This window comes from Vombatus ursinus, unplaced genomic scaffold, assembly GCF_900497805.2.
Source record: "Vombatus ursinus unplaced genomic scaffold, bare-nosed wombat genome assembly UNPS02014798.1, whole genome shotgun sequence".
In the NCBI taxonomy this organism is placed as follows: Eukaryota; Metazoa; Chordata; class Mammalia; order Diprotodontia; family Vombatidae; genus Vombatus; species Vombatus ursinus.
The window spans coordinates 51,797,098-51,819,412 of record NW_020954576.1 but is presented as its reverse complement, the minus strand read 5'-3'; the positions used below and the strand labels follow the sequence as shown (position 1 = coordinate 51,819,412).

Genomic DNA, 22,315 nt, shown 5'->3' with positions numbered 1-22,315 from the left:
ATGCAAGGAAGCTTCCTGGAGTGGGGAGGGAGGGAACAAGAATTTATTAAGCACTCACTGTGTGTTAAGTACTTTACAAATATTATCGCATTTGATCATCACTACAACCCTGGGAGGTAAGTGCTATTATTATCACCATTTTACAGCTAAGGAAACTGAGACAGACAAAAGTTAAGTGACTTGCCGAGGGTTGTGTAGCTAGTAAGTGTCTGAGGCCAGATTGGGACTCAGATCCAGTCCCTCATCCACTGTGCAACTAGGCGGTTAGTTAAGGGAGTGAAAGGGACAGGGGGAATGTAAGTGCTCTGTTTTAGGTGGCCTAAAAGGCAGTCATTTTACTGGAGCTAGAAAGAAAGTAGGAGTATGGTAAGTCAGTGGATCCTCAGGGGACCACAGCAGACTCGGCAAACTGTTAGCCCGTGGGCATTGTGCTCCTCCTCCTCTGCCTCCCCTTGAACCTCATGGAAATTAGGGCCCAAATGCCTTGAGATGCAGGAACTGCTGCCTTAGCAAAGCCTGAAAAGAGAAGAGTCCGTGCTCTAGCTGCCTTGGGTACCTTACAGCTGATGGCTGTCACTGCCTTCCTCTGAAGGACCTCTTCTGAACAGAGAAGGCAGGTGAAGGGACCTGCATGCCCAGTGTCAGACCAGTGGCATTTGTACTGCAAGTCAGACAGGCAGCAAACTGGGTCAGGCCCAGCAGGGAGGAGCAGGGACAGAGGAGCTAAGTAAGGGACCCAAAGGGCCTGACTTCAGGTCCCAAGGCCCCCCATCCTGACCAGAGTCTCCCAACTACAGAAACCCTGAAGCCTCACCCACCCACATCCCTTTGCTGGATGGGAGAATATTTAATAGCACCATATTGCCACCCTAGTCTTCCAGATGTTAATTATGGAATCTCTATCTCCAGGTTCCCTCAGCTCACTGCAGCAAATTAACATTCCTTGCCCTTTGCACACACAGAATGAACCAAGTTAGATGGATCGATTTGGGAGCATGCTCAAGCTCTTTTCCTTTAAGCAGGATTGATCCAGCGGATCCCATTTCAGGGCTCCTGGAGCTGCCTTCCCAGGGAAATCTTTTTTAATGGAGATTAATTAGAAATACCTTGATGTCCTGGTTATTGGCAAAGTGTGCTCCATTCCCCACCCACACCCCTACCTTCCATACACACACACTCTCCTATTATGCTCAGGCATCACCAACAAACACATCATGGTGCAAGGACACATGCACCAACACATTTACCAATATTTGTCTGCTCTTACAGAAACATATACATACCTATGGGCCTCTTTTTCGCTGAACATTCTCAATGGTGTTCTATACTTGCCTCCTTCAGGAAGCCCTCCCAGATTCATAGTCTCCATCGTGCTTCTTCTAAATTTTCCCATTCCCCCAGAACTAAAATCCAGAGCTCTGTGCACTTCCATGCTCAGTGCTCTATCATTTTGTGTCTCTGCTTTCTGGGGTGTTGAGGAGAGGGTGTCCTATCTCCTCTATCACACTGGAGCCTCTTTGAGGGTAAAGACTTTGTATCCCTATTAAACTGGAGTCTCACTGAAGATAAAAAAAACCTCATCTTTCTCCTTCTGAATCTCTTGCCCCCTCTTCCTCCCAGTTCTGAAAATTAAAGATAAAAAAAATAGACCAGCAAGTATATAGATTTTTGTTTAATTTATTAATAAATGTATTCTGCTAGGTGCCAAGAGTATTCAGAGATTTAATAACATGTGTTCCCTGCCTTCAAGGAACTTATAGTTTACTTTAAAGTAAGAAAAGAGATAAATAGGATATAGCTGTGAAACCCAGTGTCCTCAATTTATATTTTAATGCTCAGGTTGAGCCTGCTGGGGAGCACTAATGTCACAATGAACTTTTCTTTTCTTCTCTTTCCTTTTTTTAAAAAAAAAATTACAGCAATGTGATCAAGGTTTATCCAGGCCTTTTGTTTTGTGTGGGTTTGTTTTAAACATATGCCATGGTATTTTCCACGGACTGTGGGCAGGTAATTTTGCTGGGAAGTCTCTTCTATAAGCCTTACAGCCACCCACTCAGGCCCACCTCCACTGAAATGGTACTAACTGATGAGCTTTAATGGTTCAAGTGTCCAACGGGAGAGCAATTACATGTCACCAATCTTAGAAGCAGAGGCAACCTGGTGTAGAAAAGAGTAAACTGGGATTGAACCCACCTACCTGGGTTCTAATCTCAGCTGTTTCAATAACCTGGTCTGGGACTTTGGATATATCACTTCCATTCTCTGGGCTTCTGTTTCCTCATGTGCAAAATGAGGGCATTTGACTAGAATCTAAACTGCCTTCCAGTTTAGTTATTGTATGGATCTGTGAAGATCAGACTAAGAATCAGGAGATCTTGGTCATGGTTTCTTCTTTGCTGGCCTAGGTCTTCTCATTTTTATGAGCAGCTAGGTGGCACAATGAATAGAGTACCAGGCCTGGAGTCAGGAAGACTTGAATTCAAATCTTGCCATAGACACTAGCTTTTGTGACCTTGAGCAAGTCACTTGACCCTGTTTGCCTCAGTTTCCTCATCTGTAAAGTGATCTGGAGAAGGAAATGGTAAACCACTCCAGTATCTTTGCCAAGAAAACTCTAAATGGGGTCATGAAGGGTCAGACATGATTGAAAAACAACTCAGAGCAACAACATTTCCTCCTGTGTTTCTTACCTTTCCTGTTGTTGTTTGTCCTTCATTCTCGAAGAGGACTATGACATCAGGAAGATGAGGTCTAAAAACTAAGACCACCCCAAGGATAATGTAGATATATCCTTTATTGGTTCTTAGAACTAAACGTAGATGTTTGCAGTGCTCTGAGATCCTCAGAGAATGGGGCTGAGACTGGGGAGGCAATGTTTCCTCTTGGCTTAAAGCTATGTTCTTATTGTTAAGACTAATGATTCCATATTATTAGAGGTGGCATGTCTGCCATCACTGAATATTAGAAAGTTATGTTCATAATTATAATTAAGAATAATCAAGTGAACTGAAGGGAGGTTTTCAGAACTACAAGTCATCCACCTCCCTAATTCAGGAGGCATTTTTCTCCATTGCCATGAAGGTTCATAAGATCATGGTGTTTAGAGTTGGAAGTGACCTTGGCAACTGATTTAGTCCAACCTCATTTTACAGATGAGGAAATTGAGAACTAGAGAAATGTAACTCTCCCAAGGTCACCAAAACAATAAAAGTCAGAGCTAGAATTTGAGTTCTTGTTTCTAAAACTGGTATTCTTTCTGCTATGGCATACCACTAGGTGCCAGGTGCAATAGGAGACAGTGAGGTTAGAACCCAAGAACCCTTGACCTTTAGTGTGTAGAGAATGACAACTTGAGCGAACAGTCTGCTTTCCTAAAGGTCACCAGTGATCTCTACCAAATCATTTCCCATTACCTTTGCCTCTCTGAAGCTCCTGACACTGTTAAATACTGTCTCCTACTGGACGCTTTCTTCTTCCTTGTCTTTTATTTCCCCTTCCCCTCTCTCTGCTTCTTCTTTGTCTTCTTTGGTGGCTCTTCATTCCTTTCTGTGTTCCTTGGGTGTCTCTCCCACCCAAGTTTCTATACTTGGCCCTCTTTGCTTTTCTTTCTATATTCTTTCTCTTGGCAAGCTCATTCACTCCCATGGCAGCATTTGCTGCCTATATAAAAAAAGCACCCAGTCCAGACCTCTCTCCTGAGCTCCAGACCCACATCTCTATCTCAACCAACCCCACAAATTCAACATGAGCAAAACAGAGCTCACCTTTCTTTCCTCTTAAACCTGCACCTCCTTCCGACTTCTGTTTCTGGTAGTGGCTGCACCATTTGTTCAGCGCCCCTGTGTTTGAAACCTTGGTGTTATCCTGGGCTCTTCCTACTCTTTCGATCTTATCTAGTCACCATTTCCTGTAAATTCTCCCTGTGTAGTATCACTCCCATTCAACTTTTCTTCTCTATTTCCAGTGTTACCACCTCAGTGCATACTCTCATTACCACCTGTCTGAACTGTTGTAGTAACAGGACTTCTTTCCTCCACCACGAACCCCCTCCAAATCAGATTTCACACAGGTTTTATAATCAGCAGCAAGCCTCAACCGACCAGTTTCCCAGTATCCCAGAGGGAAGAGTAATGTACTTGCAGGGAGGAGAGATTTGTGTTCTACTCTTGCCTATAACACTTCCAGGCTATAGACAAATTATTTACTCTTTCTTAGCCTCAGTTTCCTCTTCTATCAAATGAGGATAATAATGCTTCAGAGGGTTGTAAAACTTAAAGCACTGTGTAAATATCAGCTATTATTACAACTACCTGGCCCTGCCTACATACTGCACTACTCTCTAACTTACTAATTACCTCAACAAGGGGACATCATTATTTATAGATCATGGATAGAGTGTGACAGAGAAAGACACCAAATTCAGCCCTGCCCTCATGGGATTTATAATCATCATATAAAATATTAAATAAGTAAATTAGAGAAATACTTCAAAGTGCCAAGTGAAATCACAGATGGAGAGTTAGTATTGCCTAGGAGGATTAGCAAAGGCTTCATAGAAAAGGTACCATCTTTGGGCTTTGAAGGGTAGAATTTTTGAAAAGGGTAGACATTTTAAAAAGAGAATAATTTAATTCAATTCAGTAGCCATTTATTAAGCAACTACTATGTGCCAGGCACTGATCCAAGTGCAGGGGATAGAAAAAGAGGCAAAAGACTGTCCCTCCACTCAAAGAGCTTACAATCTAATGATTAGGATGAGGATAGAGACAAGACCTGGGACTTCATTGGTATGAGGAACTCCCAGGAAAGAAACTACCTCCAATAATGCAGGTCATCACCTTTTCTTAAAGAGTTATCCAGCTTCTCCCAATTTTGTTTTTGTATAATTGCTTACATGCTGCTTCCCCAAAAGACTGTGAGCTTCTCAAGGGCAGGGACTGTCTTTTACCTTTCTTTGTTTCTCTAGTACTTAGCCCAGAGCCTTGTAACTACTGTGCTTAATAAATGCTAGTCAACTGACAAAAAAAGAAAGTTGTCCAGGGTCAAGTGATTTGACCAGTGTCATAACCATTATATGCCAGAGGCAAGATTTGAACCCATGTATTCTGGGCTTTGAATATATGTATGTATGTATTTATATGTATATATAACCTACGTAGATATATGAATATATATACACACATATATAATATGAATATTTTTAATAGAAAATAAATTATGTGGACATGGAAGCTTGGTACAGCCAAGGACAGCATGCAGAATCCTGAGGACCTACAACATTCTTGGCCAGAGATTATAGGATAATAATCATAGCTAGCGTTTATATAGTGATTTATGGTTTGCAAAGAGCTTTGCAAATATTATCTCATTTGATGCTCACAATAACCCTGGGAGGTAGGTGCTATTATCATTGCCATTTTACAGATGAGGAAATGGAGGCAGACAGAGGTGAAGCAGCTTGCCCAGGATTACACAGCCATTAAGTGTCTGAGTCTAGATTTGAACTCAGATCTTCCTGACTCCAGGTATAACTCTCTCTTCTCTGTACCATGTGGCTGCCTAAGATTATGGATTTAAAACTGGAAAGGGTCTTAATATTTCACCAGATCTTCTCCTCTCATTGTACAGATGAGGAAACTGAGGCCCAGAAATGTAGAGGCACATTTTTCCAGGGCCTTCTTCTTTAACTGGCATTATATTGAATGCCATGAAACCAGAAGGTCAGACACAAATCACAGAGGCAGGAAGGGAGCTGGAGGTGGTGGGAGGGTGGGGAAATGGAGAGGAGGGGTTCTCTAGGAATCTAGAATTAGCAAGGTTAAATGTGTTCAATCAGACAGACTCTTTTGGATGTACTCTGAACAGCAAATATTTTGTCAACATATATGTAGTTAAAGTGTGTGTGTGTGTGTGTGTGTATGTGTGTGAAAGATGTCAGAGGCTGGGAGAGGGATCAGACTGTGATTCTTAGGACTGTGGAGTAGCAGGGTCCCAGAATGGGCTCCCAAAGCAGACCCTTGCTTTGAATTAGTTTCTCAGTCTCTCAGTCAATAAAAATCTTTCCAGTTCCCCACTGCCCTTTTGGCTAAACCTGACAGAAATTTCATCCATTTCCCAAGAATTTATTTATTTTTCATCAGCCTAAATGTTCTAGACTTTCAAATGAGACCAGAGATTGGTAATCAGTCCCAAGATCCCTCCCACTGACCTTTCCTGCCTTTTGCACCACCCGGTCCCCTTCCTCCCCGCCCTCCAGCCTTCCTTCCTCCTGTTCCCCTCTGTCCATCCTGTCTTCATTTTCATTTTCCTCTCTCCACTGGTTCTTTCTGGTCCTCTTTAAAAAAAAAAAACCTCTCCTCCCCTCCCACTTATTATCTATGTCCCCCTTCTTATTTCATTCTCATTTTTTCCACTACCCCCTTCTCCTGACTTTTTTTCCCCTTTCATCTTTCATTACTCCTCCCCCAACCTCTCTTCTCTTTCCCTCTCTCAACAACCTGGCTATTTCTCATAGTCCTCACTTATTTTCTTTCTTCCTCCCTCCTTCCCTCTCTCTCTCTCCTTCCCCCATCTCTGCATAGTGTCACCCCCACATTTTTCCCCATCTGTCTCTTCATTTACTTTTCTCTTCTCTCATTCTCAACTCATTCCTGTCTCTGTATTCATTCACTTTCTGAGTCTCACTGGCACTCCCTCAACCTTTATTTCTCTCACTGTCTGGTTTTGTCTTTGTCTTAGTTCTTCTGTCTGTGTCTCTGTCTTACAGTCGCTCTGTTCTCTCTCTCTTTTCTTATGTCTGCTTCTCTGTGTTTGCCTATTGTTCTGTCTCTCTGCCTGGGTCTCTGTCTTCTCATTCCTGCTGTCGTTTTTTCTTTGTCTCCCAGCCTCTCTTCCCTTCTTCCTTCTCTGCTTTTGTCCTCTTTTCTCTCTCTCTCTCTCTCTCTCTCTCTCTTTCCTCTCTCTCCCCTTTTTGTTTCTGTCTCTGGTTCTCACTCCCCCCCTTTACCTCTTTCTCTCTTTTCTGATTTCTACCGTTGGCTGCCACCTGACTCCCTGCTTCATTCACTTCCCTTCCCCATGTAAGCCAGAGTGAAATTTAATTTTTCTGCTGAACCATCCACACCACCTGACCCCCCCACCCCCACCCCATCTCTGCTTGTCATACCTGTTACAGCCAAACCTGCTGCTCACTACACCATTGTCCTTCCCATAAAACATTCCCAGAATCCCCTGCCAGGACACATTTGCATATAGTTGTCAGTTTGGTCTTGGCTCATGGTGTCTTGGGGTTGGCAGGGCAGAGGGAGTTTGAGGTTCAAAAGAAGCAGATCAGCTGCAAGACTTTGCTCCTCCTGGCCCTTTCACTGGTGGATCTCAAAGCATTTATGAGGCCAAGCGGCCCCAGACTGACAGGTAACCTAGGACTACAAAGGGAATGTGACCTGTTCTGCTCTCCCTGATACATTGGCTCCCAGACAGTGAGTGGCAGGACATGCAAAGGACCATTATTGGGACTCCCAGCCTTCTTTTTTCCTGTAAATCATATGGGAAGAATCTCTGGTACAGAGGGAAAGTGACTCTTCCCCTCTCATGTCTTACACTTCTTTCTCTCACAGCCCCTGTCACAGGGCTCTCTACATAGTGGACGATCTGTGCACACGTGGTTGGTAGATTGGTTGAACATGGAAGAAATCTAGGAGCCTAGACAAGTTTGGTTAATAGAGATGAGCTGTAGTCATTTCCATAGACACTTTTTTTTTTAATTCCCCAAGGTTAAAGGAATAATCAGCTAGGAACTCTTGGTAGTGGGAGCTATGTGTAGGGGTATCTACTGAGGCATGGCAAGCAATTAGTGAATGTCTCCCATTTGTTCACCCCCTTTTGTGGGTTCCACTCTTACCACTCCCAATGACTAATCGGCCAGCAGCCCTCAGTGGCATTCTGCCCAGATGGACAGAAGCGCTTCTAGATTTTGGCCAGTTATAAAATCCCATCTGGTCTTTGGAAAGACACCCCCTGCAGCTGCCCACATCCCTCCCCCATCTCAGAGATGGCCTCTGAGGTGATTGGGACCAAGTGGAAGGGAAATGAAGAGGCTAAGCCATCTGGGATCAGGAGGGCAAAGGACAGAATGAAAGCATCGGTCTGGGCAATCAGGACGCCTGGCTCCAAGCGAGGGCTTTCAAGGCAGGTTCTTTTAAAGAGTCTTAGGCCTTCAGAGATATAATCTTGTTGATTCTGCCTCATAACAGATTTTGAATGTGTCCCCTTTTCTTGACCTATATAGCCACCACCATAGCTCAAGTCCTCAATACCTTTAACCTGAACTACTGCAAAAGCCTTTTTAATAGACTCCAAGCATCCAGAATCCCTCACCCTTCAATTCATCCTCCACAAAACTGCTAAAAATGATCTTCTTAAAGCACAAGTTGGATTATGTCACTCCCCTTAGGAACCATCGATGGCTCCTTGTTACCTCTGGGATAAAATACAAATTCTCAACCTGGCATTTAAAGTCTTTCACAATCTGGGCCTAAGCAACCTTTGTAGGGGGAGTTAACAGTTTTATCCTTTTGCCCAACAAATTATTTCAGCCAAACTGTTTTCCTTGCTATTCCTTAGATATGTGCATTTGACCTCACCTTTCCTCCAAGCTACCCCCCATAATTCCTTCTAACTCTTAGAATTTCTGGTCTCCTTCAAGACCTACCTCATGGGAAGGCTTTCCAGATCCCCCTAGTGGCTAGGACTCTTCTGATCCTCATATAATCATAGGTATTTGCCTATTTATGCAGAATTGTATTTCCCGAGCTGGAAGGGACCTACGAGGTCAACTAGTCCAACCTTTTCATTTTATAGATGAGGAAACTGAGGCCTTGGGAGGTTAAATGATTTGCCCAAGATAGTAAGCATCAGAGGTGAAATCTGAACCCAGGTCCTCCTATTCCAGGGCCAGTGCTCCCTCCCCTCCCCCTATAGTATGTAAACTCCTTGAGGACAGGGACTGTTTTGTTTTGTTTTGGTTTTTGGTTTTATTTTTCTGCCTTTATATTTCTATTTCCCAGAACAGTGCCTTGCACAAAGTAGAGGATTTAAATGTTTGTTGAATTGTGGACTTGAATCTCAGAATTTACTTTTACAAATTAGGAAACTGAGGGCTGGAGAAGTGAAATGATCAATCAACCAGTAAACATTTTTAAAGCACCTACTATGTGCCAGGCACTGCTAAGTGCTGGGGATACAAAAAGAAATAAAAGACCATCATTGCCCTCACAAAGCTTGCAATCTAATGAAAGAGCATATAAGCAAGCTATATACAGGATAAATAGGAAATAATTTTTTAAATTAATTTATTTTGATTGATCAACAATCACTTCCATAAATGGAAATAATTAACAGAGGGAAGGCACTGGAATTGAAAGGAACTGGGGGAGGCTCAATGAGTTAAAAGCAGAATGAAGATTTGAACAAGTCTCCTTTTGGACATATTTTGTCTATTTCTTTACCTTTACATTGTTGTTTTTCGGTCATTTTAGTCCTGTCCAACTTTTTGTGACCCCATTTGGGGTTTTCTTGGCAAAGACACTGGAGTGGTTTGCCATTTGCTTCTCCAGTTCATTTGACAGATGAGGAAACTGAGGCAAACAAGGTTAAGTGACTTGCCCAGGGTCACACATATAGGCAGTGTCTGAGGCCAGATTTGAACTCAGGTCTTCCTGACTCCAGGCCTGGCACTCTTTCCACTGTGCCACTTAACTGTCCTTACAGTTGTTGTTTAGTCATATCTAACTCTTCAAGACCCTGTGAACCACACTGTCCATGGAATTTTCTTGGCAAAGATACTGGAGTGGTTTGCCATTTCCAGCTCATTTTACAGATGAGGAAACTGAGACAAACAGGGTTAAATGACTTGCCCAAGGTCACACAGCTTACTTGCTGTGTATCTAAGGCCAGAGTTGAACTCAGGAAGAGTCTTCCTGACTCCAGGTCCAGCACTCTATCTATTGTGCCACCTAGCTGCTTCCTTTACACAGGCTGGCCTGATGCCTTGAATGCGTTTTCTCCTTACTATGGTCTCTTAGAATCCTTAAGTTCCTTCAAGGCTCATTTCAGGTGCCACCTCCCAGGGGAAACCATTCCTTCCTCAAATCATCTTCTATTTGTCTGTTTCTGTATATGTTGTTTTTCCCCTTCCCCACCTTAGTAGAATATAAACTCCACAAGGGCAAAAATTGTTTTGTCCTTTTGTATTGGAAGTGAGGAAAAATCATTTATTAAATGCTTACTCTGTGCCAGGCACATTGAGTGCTAAACACTCAATACATTCCTATTGAGTAAGAGGCCTTGGGAGTTATGAGAGGGCATGGAAGCCTAGTAGAGAGGATGTGGGTCTTAGCTGTGGAATTATAGGAGCTACCATGAGACCTTAAATACCATAAAATTAGGGATTTAAAGCTGAAAGGGCCCCTCAGAGGTCATCTAGTCTATCTCTCTCCATCTGACAGAACAACTCTAAATAGGGGTGTAGTTCTGGGTGTCCACTCTGTGTCCTAGCTTTCTCCTGGATGAGCCAGAGGGCAGGATATAAATCAGTCCATCATCAAGCACGAGTTAAGCTCCTACTAAGTGCCAGCATTATGCTAAGCACTGGGATCACAAAGACAAATGAGTGAAACATTCCCTACTCTCTGGGAGTTCGCACTCTTGACAGATGGGCAGGGTACCGTGCTGAGCATTGGAGCTGCCAGCCTGACAATGGAGAGAAGGGAAAAGACTTCCGAGCACCTAGGTTCTGCTTGGTTTTAGCTCTTCCTCACTTTTGACTCAGTCTCCGTCTCCCCTGCCCCGCCTCCTTGGGTGACTGTCTCTCTCTCCTCTCTGACCCCACCTCCTCTCCCTCCGCACATATGCCGTCTCCCATCCAACCCCACTGCCATCCCTTTCTCCATCTCTTCGGCCTCATCTCTCTATATCTCCCATCCCTGCCTTTCCTGAGCTCTCTCCCTCTAGTCTCTGGCTCTGTCTTTCCTCAGGCTGATGCTTCCCCATTCCACCTCCTCTCTTTCTCCTCCTCCTTCCCCCTCCTTCCTAAGCTTCCTCTCCCTCTCTATCAAAAGTGTAAATCTCTCTCTCTTTCTTCTTTTCTTTCCACTCGGCTGGCCCAGCCCGGAGAATTGAAACCCTCTTTTCTCAGTAAGAGAATACAACGTGAGGGGGCCTCTCTGGCTGTTGTATTTTTCATAGATTGGGAAAGAAATGGCTTGGAGGGGGTAGTGGAAAGGGGAGGAGAGGAGATGTGAGAGAGGAGAAAGGGGAGGGAGCATCAGCGGCTGAAGAAGAGTGGAGCGTGGAGAGATTTAGTTCCATCTGAAAGCTGTCAGCACGAATCAAAGGCTTTCCTTTGAACAGTTGGTGTAATCAGGAGCAGAGAGTGCAGGGAATGAAGCTTGGGCCCAGGGGGTTCATTACGGTCCCGTTTGATAAATCTGGGGAGACAGGGTTCTGGCCTCCCCACCTCCTCACCCCAGTTCCTTTCTGTCCTCGGCTCTTGCTAGCTTCCAGGGAGAAGTGGACCCACTCTTTCCCTGGGTCCAGGGCTGGGGAGGTGGAGAAGCGTGTCAACCAGGTAGCAAGGGGCTATGTTGGGATTCAGGTCACAAGGGTACAGGGGTCTGCCAGTGCTTGAGTGTACTCAGGAGATGACATTCCAGCAGCGATGGGACAAGAAAGGAAGGTGTATGAATGTGTACGCGTCTGTGCACGAGCAAAGGTGTGCCCACTTAGAGGCCTGTGTGTACACATGTTCAGAAATATGTTTACATGTGCAGGCCGTGATACAGATGTGAATCACAAATTCTTTCCCTGCATTCTCCTTTATGGTTTGGAAAGGGGAGTGAAGGGGAAGGGTGGAGTATGTAGAAAAGGGATGAGACTTGTTTTGGTCCCAGGGATCAGAACTAGGGCAAATTTGGGTTCAGATGAGGAAAAAACTAGCTAATGATTAGAGCTGTCCAAAATTAGAATGGGCTACCTAGGTTGATAGTGAACTCTCCATCACTTGAGGTCTTCAAGCAGAGACTAGGGATTTTGTTGAGGTGACCCCTCTTCAGGTATGGTCAGACAGCATCATTTAGTGGCTTAGTGGCTAGAGTACTGGACCTGGAATCAGAAAGACCCAAGTCCAAATTCAGCCTCAGACACTTACTGGCTATGTGACCTAGGCAAGTCACTTAACCTCAATTTCCTCAGCTGTGAAATGGGGATAATAATAATATTTACCTCCTAGGGTTGTTGTGAGGAGAAAATTGAGATAATATTTATAAATAAACCTTGAAGTCCTATATAAATGCTAGTTATGATGATGATGATGAAGAGGAGAAGCAGGAGGGGAGGGAAGAGGAGGACTGTATTTGGACTCAGAGGACCTAGGTTAAAATACTGGCTCCCTACACCTTATTACCTTTGTGACATTGGGCAAGTACCTCAGTTTCTTCATCTGTTCTAGATTTAAATCTAAAATGACATGAAGCCTTTAACAAATCTGAGATTGTTATTCTTTATGACAACAGAAACATCAAGGGGTAGCTAGGTGCCACAGAGGTTAGAGTACTAGTCCTGGAGTCAGGAAGACCTGAGTTCAAATCCAGCCTCAGATACCTTCTAGCTGTGTAACCCTTGGCAAGTCACTTACCCCTGTTTGTCTCAGTTTCTTCATCTGTAAAATGAGCTGGAGAAGGAAATGGCAAACTGCTCCAGTATCTTTGCCAAGAGAACCCCAAATGGGGTCATGAAGAGTTGGATGCGACTAAAAATGACTGAACAACAACAAAATAAACTTCAAGGCTGAGAGGATGAAGGAGGGTGGAGAGGCAGAGAGCTAGGAGAACCAGGAGAGGGGTCAGTCCTAGAAGAGAGAAGAAAGGGGAAGTGAGTATATTCTCAGGAAAAGGCAGTATGTGTACTAGAGAGATTTCTGCAGCTAAAGTGACTTCACCACTTATTAGCTGTGTGACCTCAAACAAGGAATTTTGCCTCAAACCCTAGTTTCCTCATCTATAAAATGGAGAAGGGGGCAGCTAGGTGGCGCAGTGGATAGAGCACCAGCCCTGGAGTTAGGTGGACCTGAGTTCAAATCTGGCCTCAGACACATAACACTCACTAGCTGTGTGACTCTGGGCAAGTCACTTAACCCCCATTGCCTCAGCAAAAACAAAAAAAAAATAGAGGTGCTTACTCTTTACCTCACAGAACTGTTGTATTGTGTGTAAGGCATTTTGTAAACCTTAGGTGCTATGGAAATGTGTATTAGTGTATTCTTCCAGACTGAGGTAGCTGTTTAGTCTAGGCAAGTAGTGAGAGATTGGTTTGAACTAAGGGATGAGGTTTGGATGGAAATGAAGAATCACTTTAGTCATGTCTGACTCTCTGTGACCCCATTTGGGGTTTTCTTGGCAAAGATACTGGAGTGGTTTGCCATTTCCTTCTCCAGCTCATTTTACAGATGAGGAAACTAAGACAAAGAGGGTTAAGTGACATGCCCAGGGTCACACAGCTAGAAGGTATCCGAGGCTGGATTTGAACTTGGGAAAATGGGTCATCCTGACTTCAGGCCCCACACTCTATCCACTATCTAGCTGCCTGAGATGGAGGCAAGGAATGAGTTAAGAATAGGGTGTATAAGGGGCCTTTTGTACTTCCACCTGCCTAGTCACTCTCCCCAATTGAAATTTCCTAAGCAGTCTCTCATTCCTAATCACTCCCTAGAAATCATCCCTACTTCTTCATTCTAACCTTGGCTTTTAACTCATCCCTGGTACCAACAAGACCCTGGTTTGTCCACCTCAGCAATTCCCAGTTTAATGGAGGAAATATGACATACACCTCCAGGACATGGTCAGAAATGCAAAGGCAGAAAGTCTTTCAGAATTGAGCTGTAGACATCAGGGTTGGGGAAAATCTGTTTATCACGTATCTTCATCTACAGTGAGCTTCTATGTGAACAGAGACATATTCCCTCACCTCCATGCCAACAGTTGCACGTGGCTCTACCCTGTCCCCATCTTGGTCTCCATCATTCCTTTCTGTGTTTCTTTCTCTCTGTGGGTCTACATTCCTCCTGGGTCGTGGTGTCTCTGTGTCTGTGCTTTTTTTTCCCCCCTCCACATTCCTTCCTTTCTCCCTCCCTCTCCGTTCCTGCTTCTCTGTTTCCCGTTCTTTCCCTTTACTTCTGTGTGGGTGTCTCTGGCTTTGTCTCTATTACTCAGTTCGCTCTGCCTGTCTTCACAATGGCTGTTTAAGAGTTCACCACATCTGTGATGGTGTCTGAAGACAGGGGGAAAGAGAGAGATCAAAGCGGGTGGAAATTCAGAGAAAACCACTCACAAAAATTGGCCCCAGACTGGGGCTGCTGGCCCTGCTGGCCCAGCAGGATTGGTCTGCTCTTCTGATTCCTGTCATGCCTGTACTCAGGGCCTGCCTCTCCCTGCTGGTTTCCCCATAGCTCCCTGCTGAGGGAGGCCCAGCTCTCCCTGGCAAGTCATTTGCCAGTATTGGTGTTTGACTTCCATCTCACTTCCTGGAAGCCAGTCAGGAGGGAAAAGATAGACAAACGATAGACCAGAGGACTGAAATGGTGCTCTTCATTCCAATGGCAGGTTCCTCTCTGCAGCTGTGGCTTGGTGGAAGACCCAGTCAGCAAAGAGATCCAGTCCAAGTCACTAGGACCAAGGGCTGAGAGCTTAGGGACTGCCAGGTTCTGAGCCTGACTTTACTTAGTCACTCAGTCAATAAATATTAAGTGTCCGCCATGTACCAGGCAGCTAGGTGGTGCAGTGGATACAGTACCAGACCTGGAGTGAAAAAGACTGACCTTCCTAAATTCAAATCTGGCCTTAGACACTTACTAGCTGTGTGACCCTAGTCAAGTCACTTAACCCTGTTGGCCTCTGTTTCCTCATCTGTAAAATGAACTGGAGAAGCAAATGGCAAACCACTCCAGTGTCTTTGCCAAGAAAAGCCCAAATGGGGTCATGAAGGGTCAGACACAACTGAACAATAACAAAATGTACCAGGCACTATGCAAGGGCTAGGGACACAAAAAAAGATAAAAGACAGTTCCTACCCTCAGGGAGCTTACAATCTAATGGGAGAGACAACATGCAACAAATATATACAAAACTATATGCATGCTCTCCACATCCCCACTTCCAAACTCAAGCTTTGTGCACGATCCATACACACATGCCCCCTGTATCTCAGCCTGGCCTCCTTAACTCTCTTTTAGTCCTATCCCTTTCTTTTTTGCCAACCTCGCTCTTAGGAAAGTCTTCGTGGTCTGGCTTCATTCTTTCTTTCCCTAGTTAGGCACCTCCAATCCTTTTTTTTTTTTTTTTTGGTGAGGTAATTGGAGTTAAGTGACTTGCCCAGAGTCACATATCTAGTGAGTGTTATGTGTCTGAGGCCGGATTTGCACTCAGGTCCTCCTGACTCCAAGGTTGGTGCTCTATCCACTGCACCACTTAGCTAGCCCCAATCCCTTCTTATTCTTTCCAGCTTCAGTCTTAGGAGTCTCCTTCTGCTAGATGGTCTGTCCTTATCTCTGTGACCAGAATTTGCCTTAGATCTGTGACCCAGGATTATCTTTCCCACCAGCCTGGGGCTCTGGTGGGATGAAACTATGTTTCTTCGTTCTAACTCTGAGCCCTTGAGGGCAGGGACTGTGTCTCATTCTATCTTTGCATCCTGAACACACCACCGCCCCCATTTACCCCACACTTTGCTTTCAGGGGTACTTCGTAAAGTGGGAAAAGACACAGATTTGGGTTTCTCCTTCAAGTTCCAAGAATTCATTCCTGGTTGCTGCTTTGTTCTTGGGCATCATCTGGTTGAAAGAAGTGAGAGTCAGAAAAGAAAGCAGGACCCCAGCAAGCAGATTCTAGATGACTTTTCCCCCCATTCTCATAACCTCATTAACCCAGCTTAATTTCCTGTGTAATTTCCTTCTAAAACTCTCTCATTTGTTGAAAAGTTCTTCTTATTGTCTAACTTCAGAGAACCATAAATCAGAGAATGTCAAAGCTAGCAAGGGACCTTTTTCTCATTTTACAGATAAACAGTGCTAGAAAGGGAAAGTGATTTGCTTAAGGTCACCCAGACAAGTTAACGGTAGAACTGGAATCTGAAACCATTTCTCCTGAGATAATATATGAAAAGTACTTTGCAAACCTTAAAGTATTATATAAATGTTAGCCATTATTATTTCTATCTCCATTCTTCCTCTATGGTGCACTAGACCCTGTTCTTTCACCGTTATCCTATTGGGGAAACTGCTCACCTCTCATAGACAATGAGTACAGGGGGTCCAGGAGTGCTGAGTAAACTTCAGGACCCAAAGTTTTAAGACTAATTCTGTCTCCAGAACTCCCAGGGCATCCCCAGGACAAGTTCTTGTGCCTCCCCCCACCTTTTATGTCTCAGTTTCTCCCATAAGAATGGATAGGGGGGTAGAAGTGGTTATAGGGAGTTTGCAGCATGTAGCTCCCTGAAGAAATGCGCAAGGACATGAATAAATTTGAATAATCATGAGCACAGAGCTGGAATTAATAATGCAGGCTTCTTACCTGACACCACCCCAACAATTGAGATCTCCAAGCACAAAATCCTTTTGAATACAGGTGAGGGTCATTCGCCCAGTCCTTAGAAGGTGTGGCTGTAGGGTCAGGCTGTAGGGTCAGGGATGTGGGGGACAAGGGTCAGGGAAATGGAACATGGAATAATAATATGGGGATTTGTGCTTATTAGGAATGGAAACCCCTTGCAACCCCACTACTGAAGCTGGACTTAGAAATCTACTAAACAGAGAACAGAAGTCATTGTTTCAAATCACATGCTGTCCATCCATCCTCCCCTGCCTCCACACCAAGTGTTTCTCTACTGTTGCCATGATCAGACCCTCCAGGGTACTAAATGAGACAGAGGGAGGAAGGAAGGAAACAACCCTTGCCCTGGAGGAACCTCCTGGGTTTGATGGGCACAAGATAACACCACTCTTCCCTCTTTCCTTAGATACTGACAGAGGCACTCTCAGAGATGGATAGGGTAAGATGAGAAGGTAGGGCTCCACTGATTGGATAGTGGGGCCAGATTTCCCCTCTAGGACACAGAATATGAACGTGGGAAGTCCCACCAGAGACTGGAAAAGGCAGCTAGGTGGCATAATGCAGGACTTTGAGTCAGGAAGACCTGAGTTTGAATTCTGCCTCAGATACTTACTTGTTATATGTAATCTCTCCCAGCCTCAGTTTCTTTATGTGTAAAATGGGGACAGCAATAGTAGCCACCTCTCCAGGTTTTTCTGATGATCAAATGAGAAAACTCTTTAACACATGTAAACATATTGGAAACCTTAAAGGATTGCATAAATGCTAGCCATTGTTATTATGATAGGTAGGCGAGGCTGGAGTGGAAACAAAGTTAGAGTCTCCATAGATGTGAATAGTGCAAATTGGGGTGCTGAGAGCAGAGCAGAGCTCCCGCATCCCTTCACTTTCCTCAACTAAGGAAGCAAGGATACCTTCCACTTCTCTGAACCCATCAGCTAGCTGTTCAGCTCATCCCAGGCCCTGGTCCTTGCTTTTCTGGCTGGACCCATGCCGGAGGGAGTTGGAAGGGGCAGCTGGGTGAAGGGGGGATAGGAGAGGGGGTAGAACAAACCCCGCAATCCAATTCCCTGCTCCATTTAGGCTTCACAATTAAAGGCAATTACACTGCAGTTTTCTAATCAAATGCTCCCGGCCCCTCTGCCAGCCGGGCAGCGATGTGTGCCTCCCTTCGATGGGGAGCGGGACAGAAGCCACGTCCTAGACTGGGCGCTGCCAAAGGGCTAAGCATGTGCAGGTGCAAGTGTACACAGGAGATCCTGGAGGGAATCGAGTCCAGGGAGAGATCCTGCCAGCAGGCTTTGGGGCAATGTGTGAGATGAGGGTAGGAAGTAGAGCCAAGGCCCCTCTTGGGTCAAGCCCAGCCAGGGATAGACGTTGACCTGCAGGCACATGTGTGTGAATATGTGGATGGCAGGCACAGGCTGACAGGTACCAAAGAGGCCTGAGCTGCAGCCCCTTCCCAGAACCCCCACCACCCTATAGCACTGTGTGATAAGCACAAGTGCCTGAATTGGGGGCAAGGGGAGGAGGTCTCATGCCTGCCCTCCTGTACACCATCTTTCTGCCTTACTGCCACAGCCAGTGATCAACATTAATTATGCATCATTGATTAACATGGATGATTGGACTCTTGTAGCCCAAGCTGCTATCAGGAGATCTCTAAGCACATGGCTTTGAACTCCATTTCTCCTGGAAAGGGAGAGAGGCTAAAGGGAGTGAAAAAGAAGACAGAAAGGGAGGAGGGGTAGGGCTGTGTAGGGAGCCTGGTAAACTCCCAGTGCCATAAGATATAACAGTCCCCTGGGGGGGGGTGTTAGAGAGTTTGAAAGGTGGGAGGGGTTGATTCCCCTTTTCTGCCCCCTGCTCCATCCCCCATACACACAATTACACAATTGAGGGAAGGTGGCAGAATGGTTGCTCACCTGATGCCCACTGTTTCTCTCTGCCAGGAACCCAGACCCGATTTAGCCAGGAGCCATCTGACCAGACGGTGGTGGCTGGGCAGCGGGCAGTGCTTTCCTGTGTGCTGCTGAACTATTCTGGCATCGTGCAGTGGACCAAGGATGGGTTGGCTCTGGGCATGGGCCAGGGCCTCAAAGGTAAGGTCTTTATCTATCTGAGGTGCCTTCCAGTTCTCGATCTGTTTTCCTTTGATTCTGTGATCCTATGATCCTTCTTCCCCCAGATAATCTTTTGCCCAAGCAGCCTGTTTTCCATTCACATTGGCACCTTTGGAGTTTTTTGCCTGACTCTAGCTCATTCTTCCAAAGTTCTTTTACTGTCATCTCTGTTCCCATTTTTCTCTACTCTCTGACTCTGTGTGTGTGTGTATACACATATATATGTATATATACATGTTTGCATGTGTATGTCTTATGTATTCTATGTGTTTGTGTGTACTTATCTATGTGCACATATATACATATACACACATATATTAGAAATATACTACTGCCCAGACATTTTGTCAGGTAGTTTGTTTCTTCTCAAAATGTTTCTGTGTTTAAAGAAAGGTGCTGAAGTCACAGAAGGAGAGAGTAAACCAGGGAGAGAAAAAGACAAGGAGACTGGCAGAAAGAGCCAAACAAACAGGGTGGAAGGTGCATGTGGAATCAGAAAAGAGGATTCTCAGCAGATGTTAGAGGTGAAAGGCACTTCCAGGAATATCTAAATCTAAACCTTCATTGGGCAGATGAGGAACTGAGGGTTCAGAGCAGAAGCAACAAGACAGAGGTTATACACCTAGTGAAAAAATCCAAATTTGATGGTCCCCCAGGTCCCCCAGTCCAATAGTCTTTCCCCTACAATATGTTATTATGTGGTACAGGAAGCACTAGATTTATCTTCAACAAATTTTTCATTCTGGGGTCACCCTCCTGGGCACCTTCCCACCATTGTCCAATCAGTATGAGAGCTCAGGGATGGGTAAACTCATTTTATTATCAACCTGAGCATATTCATTTATTCATGGAGCCTTTATTGAGTACCTGCTGTATAGTCAGAGCTAAGCAAATAGGAGTGAGCTTTAAACACACACACACACACACACACACACACACACACACACACTTCATATTCCAAAGCCAAACGAAAATGATTTGAGGGATATTGAGTATTGGGAGATTTTTTTGTTATGGCCCTCCTCTAGTGAGGCAGATAATGGAGAGGACCGTGTAGTGATGCACAACAAGAGAATAGAGATGGAGGTTGGATTCATTGCTGAGATAGAGAGAGAGAGAGAAACAGAGAGAGATCAATAGATATGGAGTGAGAGGGATCAATAAAAGGCTGGACAGAGTGAGATAAAGGGAGGAAGGCGAGAGTGGGGAGTAAGGCTATGGAGAGTAGGGGGTGGGGGGGTAGGTAGCTAGTCAAATGATGAAGAGAGACAGAGAGAAGAGGTTGGCATAAGGTGGGGAGGGCTGAGACTCAGTCAACCCATCCCCCCATGTTCACATTTCCAGAAACTCCTTGCTTAGCAGGGAAACTTCATCCACTGTCCCCTTCAGAGGCCAAGGGATGTGGGGGAAAGGTCTCAGTCTTGAGGGAGGGAGAGCTGAGTCTCTGTCTGAGTCTGAGAAAGTCCCACAGAAGGATCCCCAGAGAGCTGCTGCCTCTGCTATGAAGTCCTATATTTCACAGATATTCTCTCTGTCTCTCCCTCCCACCGCCTTGCTCTGCGGTTCACTCTTTTCTTTCCTATTATTATGAGAGACATTTGTCTGCAAACAGCCTCTGAGGTTTCATCTGCTTCTGTTCATTGTTTCCTTCTCTGCCCACCCCCACCTCCTTTTCTTCTGTTTTCAGGTTCTCATATCGCCCTCTTTGGCTATGGGGGATTGTGATGTCACAATCCTCTGCCTATGACCTGGTTGCCTCTTGGTTGTATCATAGGATAGGACAGAGGGAGGGTGGGACAGAGGAGGAACTGTACCATCATTAAATATAAAGTCTTGGCATAGAAATGGGAAGATTGGGTGATGACAAAAGCAAAGTGGGGGATCCTGGGGAATCTAGAGATGGGTTTAGTGGCCCTCTGGGATAATGGGAATTGGGTGGAAAGGTGGTATCTACATTTGGTTGGCACCTAGATCAGTTTACATCTGACCTCTCTTCATCCCCCTAGCATGGCCACGATACCGGATTGTGGGCTCTGCAGAAGCTGGGCAATACAACTTGGAGATTACAGATGCTGAGCTTTCCGATGATGCTTCCTATGAGTGCCAGGCCACTGAAGCTGCCCTGCGCTCACGAAAGGCAAAACTCACTGTGCTGAGTAAGAGACTTTCCTTAGTGTCCACTCTGAGCATCCCAGTGTCCCACCTCATTGTCATCCTAGCCCCTTCTCCTGTCACCCAATATTACCACTTCTTCTCCCTACCCTCACCCCTTTCCTAGTCTCCTCTTTAATCTCTCAAGGCTACTTCTCCTCTGGTCCTTCTGTCACTGCAATCCCTATTGTCCCACCCAATACAATGTCCTGGTTTTCCTTTTCAACTTTTCAGTTCAATATAATGAACATTAAGTGCATACTCTATGTAGAGCATTGTGTTAGGGCCTATGATGCCAACATTAGGAATGACAGCCTTTGCCCTCAAGTTGCTTAAGGCCTAAAATAATAGTGAGGGGATACAATACCTGTACCAGTAAGTACGAGATAAGGTAGATTGGAATAAGGGTGAGGCAGAGGTCAAGACAAAATCTTATAAGAAATATGAGGTGGGAAGATCACTTTCTACTGTGGGGATCATGGAAGGTTTCATTGAAGAGCCGATACCTAAAGAACTTCGAAGGAAGAGAACAATTTAATCAGATGCAGAGTCAAAGAAAATGTGTTCCAAGCATGGGATGCTTGCATGAATGCAAAGATGTAGGTGGGAGAAAACAAGACAAGATCAGGAAACATCTAGTAGTTTAGTTTGGCTAGAATGTAGAATGCCTGAAGGAAAATAGTACAAGATAAAATTTGAAAATATCAGTTGGAGTCAGATTATAGAGGACTCTAAATGTCTGGGGAAGGATTTTGTTTTTGTTTTTGTTTTGGAACATTTATCCTATAGGCAACCGACAGCCACTGAAGGGTTTTGAGCAGGGAACACTGCATTAGGAAGATGATTTCAAGTTATTCCATTAAGAATAGGCTGCAGATAAGAGGAGTGAGTCAAGCGTAATGGTTACAGTATTCCAGGAGAGACAGGATGAGGGTCTGAACAAGGGTGGCATCAGTGTGCCTGGAGAGAAAGGGATTGATTCAAGAACTACTGGGGAGTTAAAATCGTAGGACTTGTCAACGGTTCAGGGGGAGGAAGAGAAAGAATGAAAAATTCCTCAAGTTTTAAAAATGAGAGACTGAGAAACAGAGAAGTAGGGAGGAGCTCAGGTTTTGGAAGGAAGTTAAGCAGTTCGCTTTTGGCCGTGTTGAATTTGAGGTATCCAGGAAGCATCTAGAAGGTGATGGTCAGCAAGTAGTTGGAAATGTGGCATTGGTGCTCAGTGGAGAGATAAAGACTGGAGATAAAAAATTGGGAGTAATCATCTGCAGAGAGGTGATCATTGAGGCTGTGGAAATAAGTGAGATTGCCTAGTGAAAGCATTTTTCTAGATTTTAAATAAGAAGGAAGAGGAAGAGAATAAGCATTTAAGTGTCTACTGTG

At 44.8% G+C, this 22,315-nt stretch overlaps 1 protein-coding gene across 2 annotated transcripts in view; it reads left to right on the top strand.

The window, feature by feature from the left end:
- Positions 1 to 22,315, top strand: part of KIRREL1 (kirre like nephrin family adhesion molecule 1) — a 163,202-nt gene that overhangs the window by 102,542 nt on the left and 38,345 nt on the right. For both annotated transcript variants that reach the window (XM_027871506.1, XM_027871505.1), the window contains exons 2-3: positions 18,611 to 18,760; positions 20,788 to 20,937. In XM_027871506.1, the coding sequence (XP_027727307.1) occupies positions 18,611 to 18,760; positions 20,788 to 20,937 (300 nt within the window). The remainder of the gene's footprint in view (positions 1 to 18,610; positions 18,761 to 20,787; positions 20,938 to 22,315) is intronic.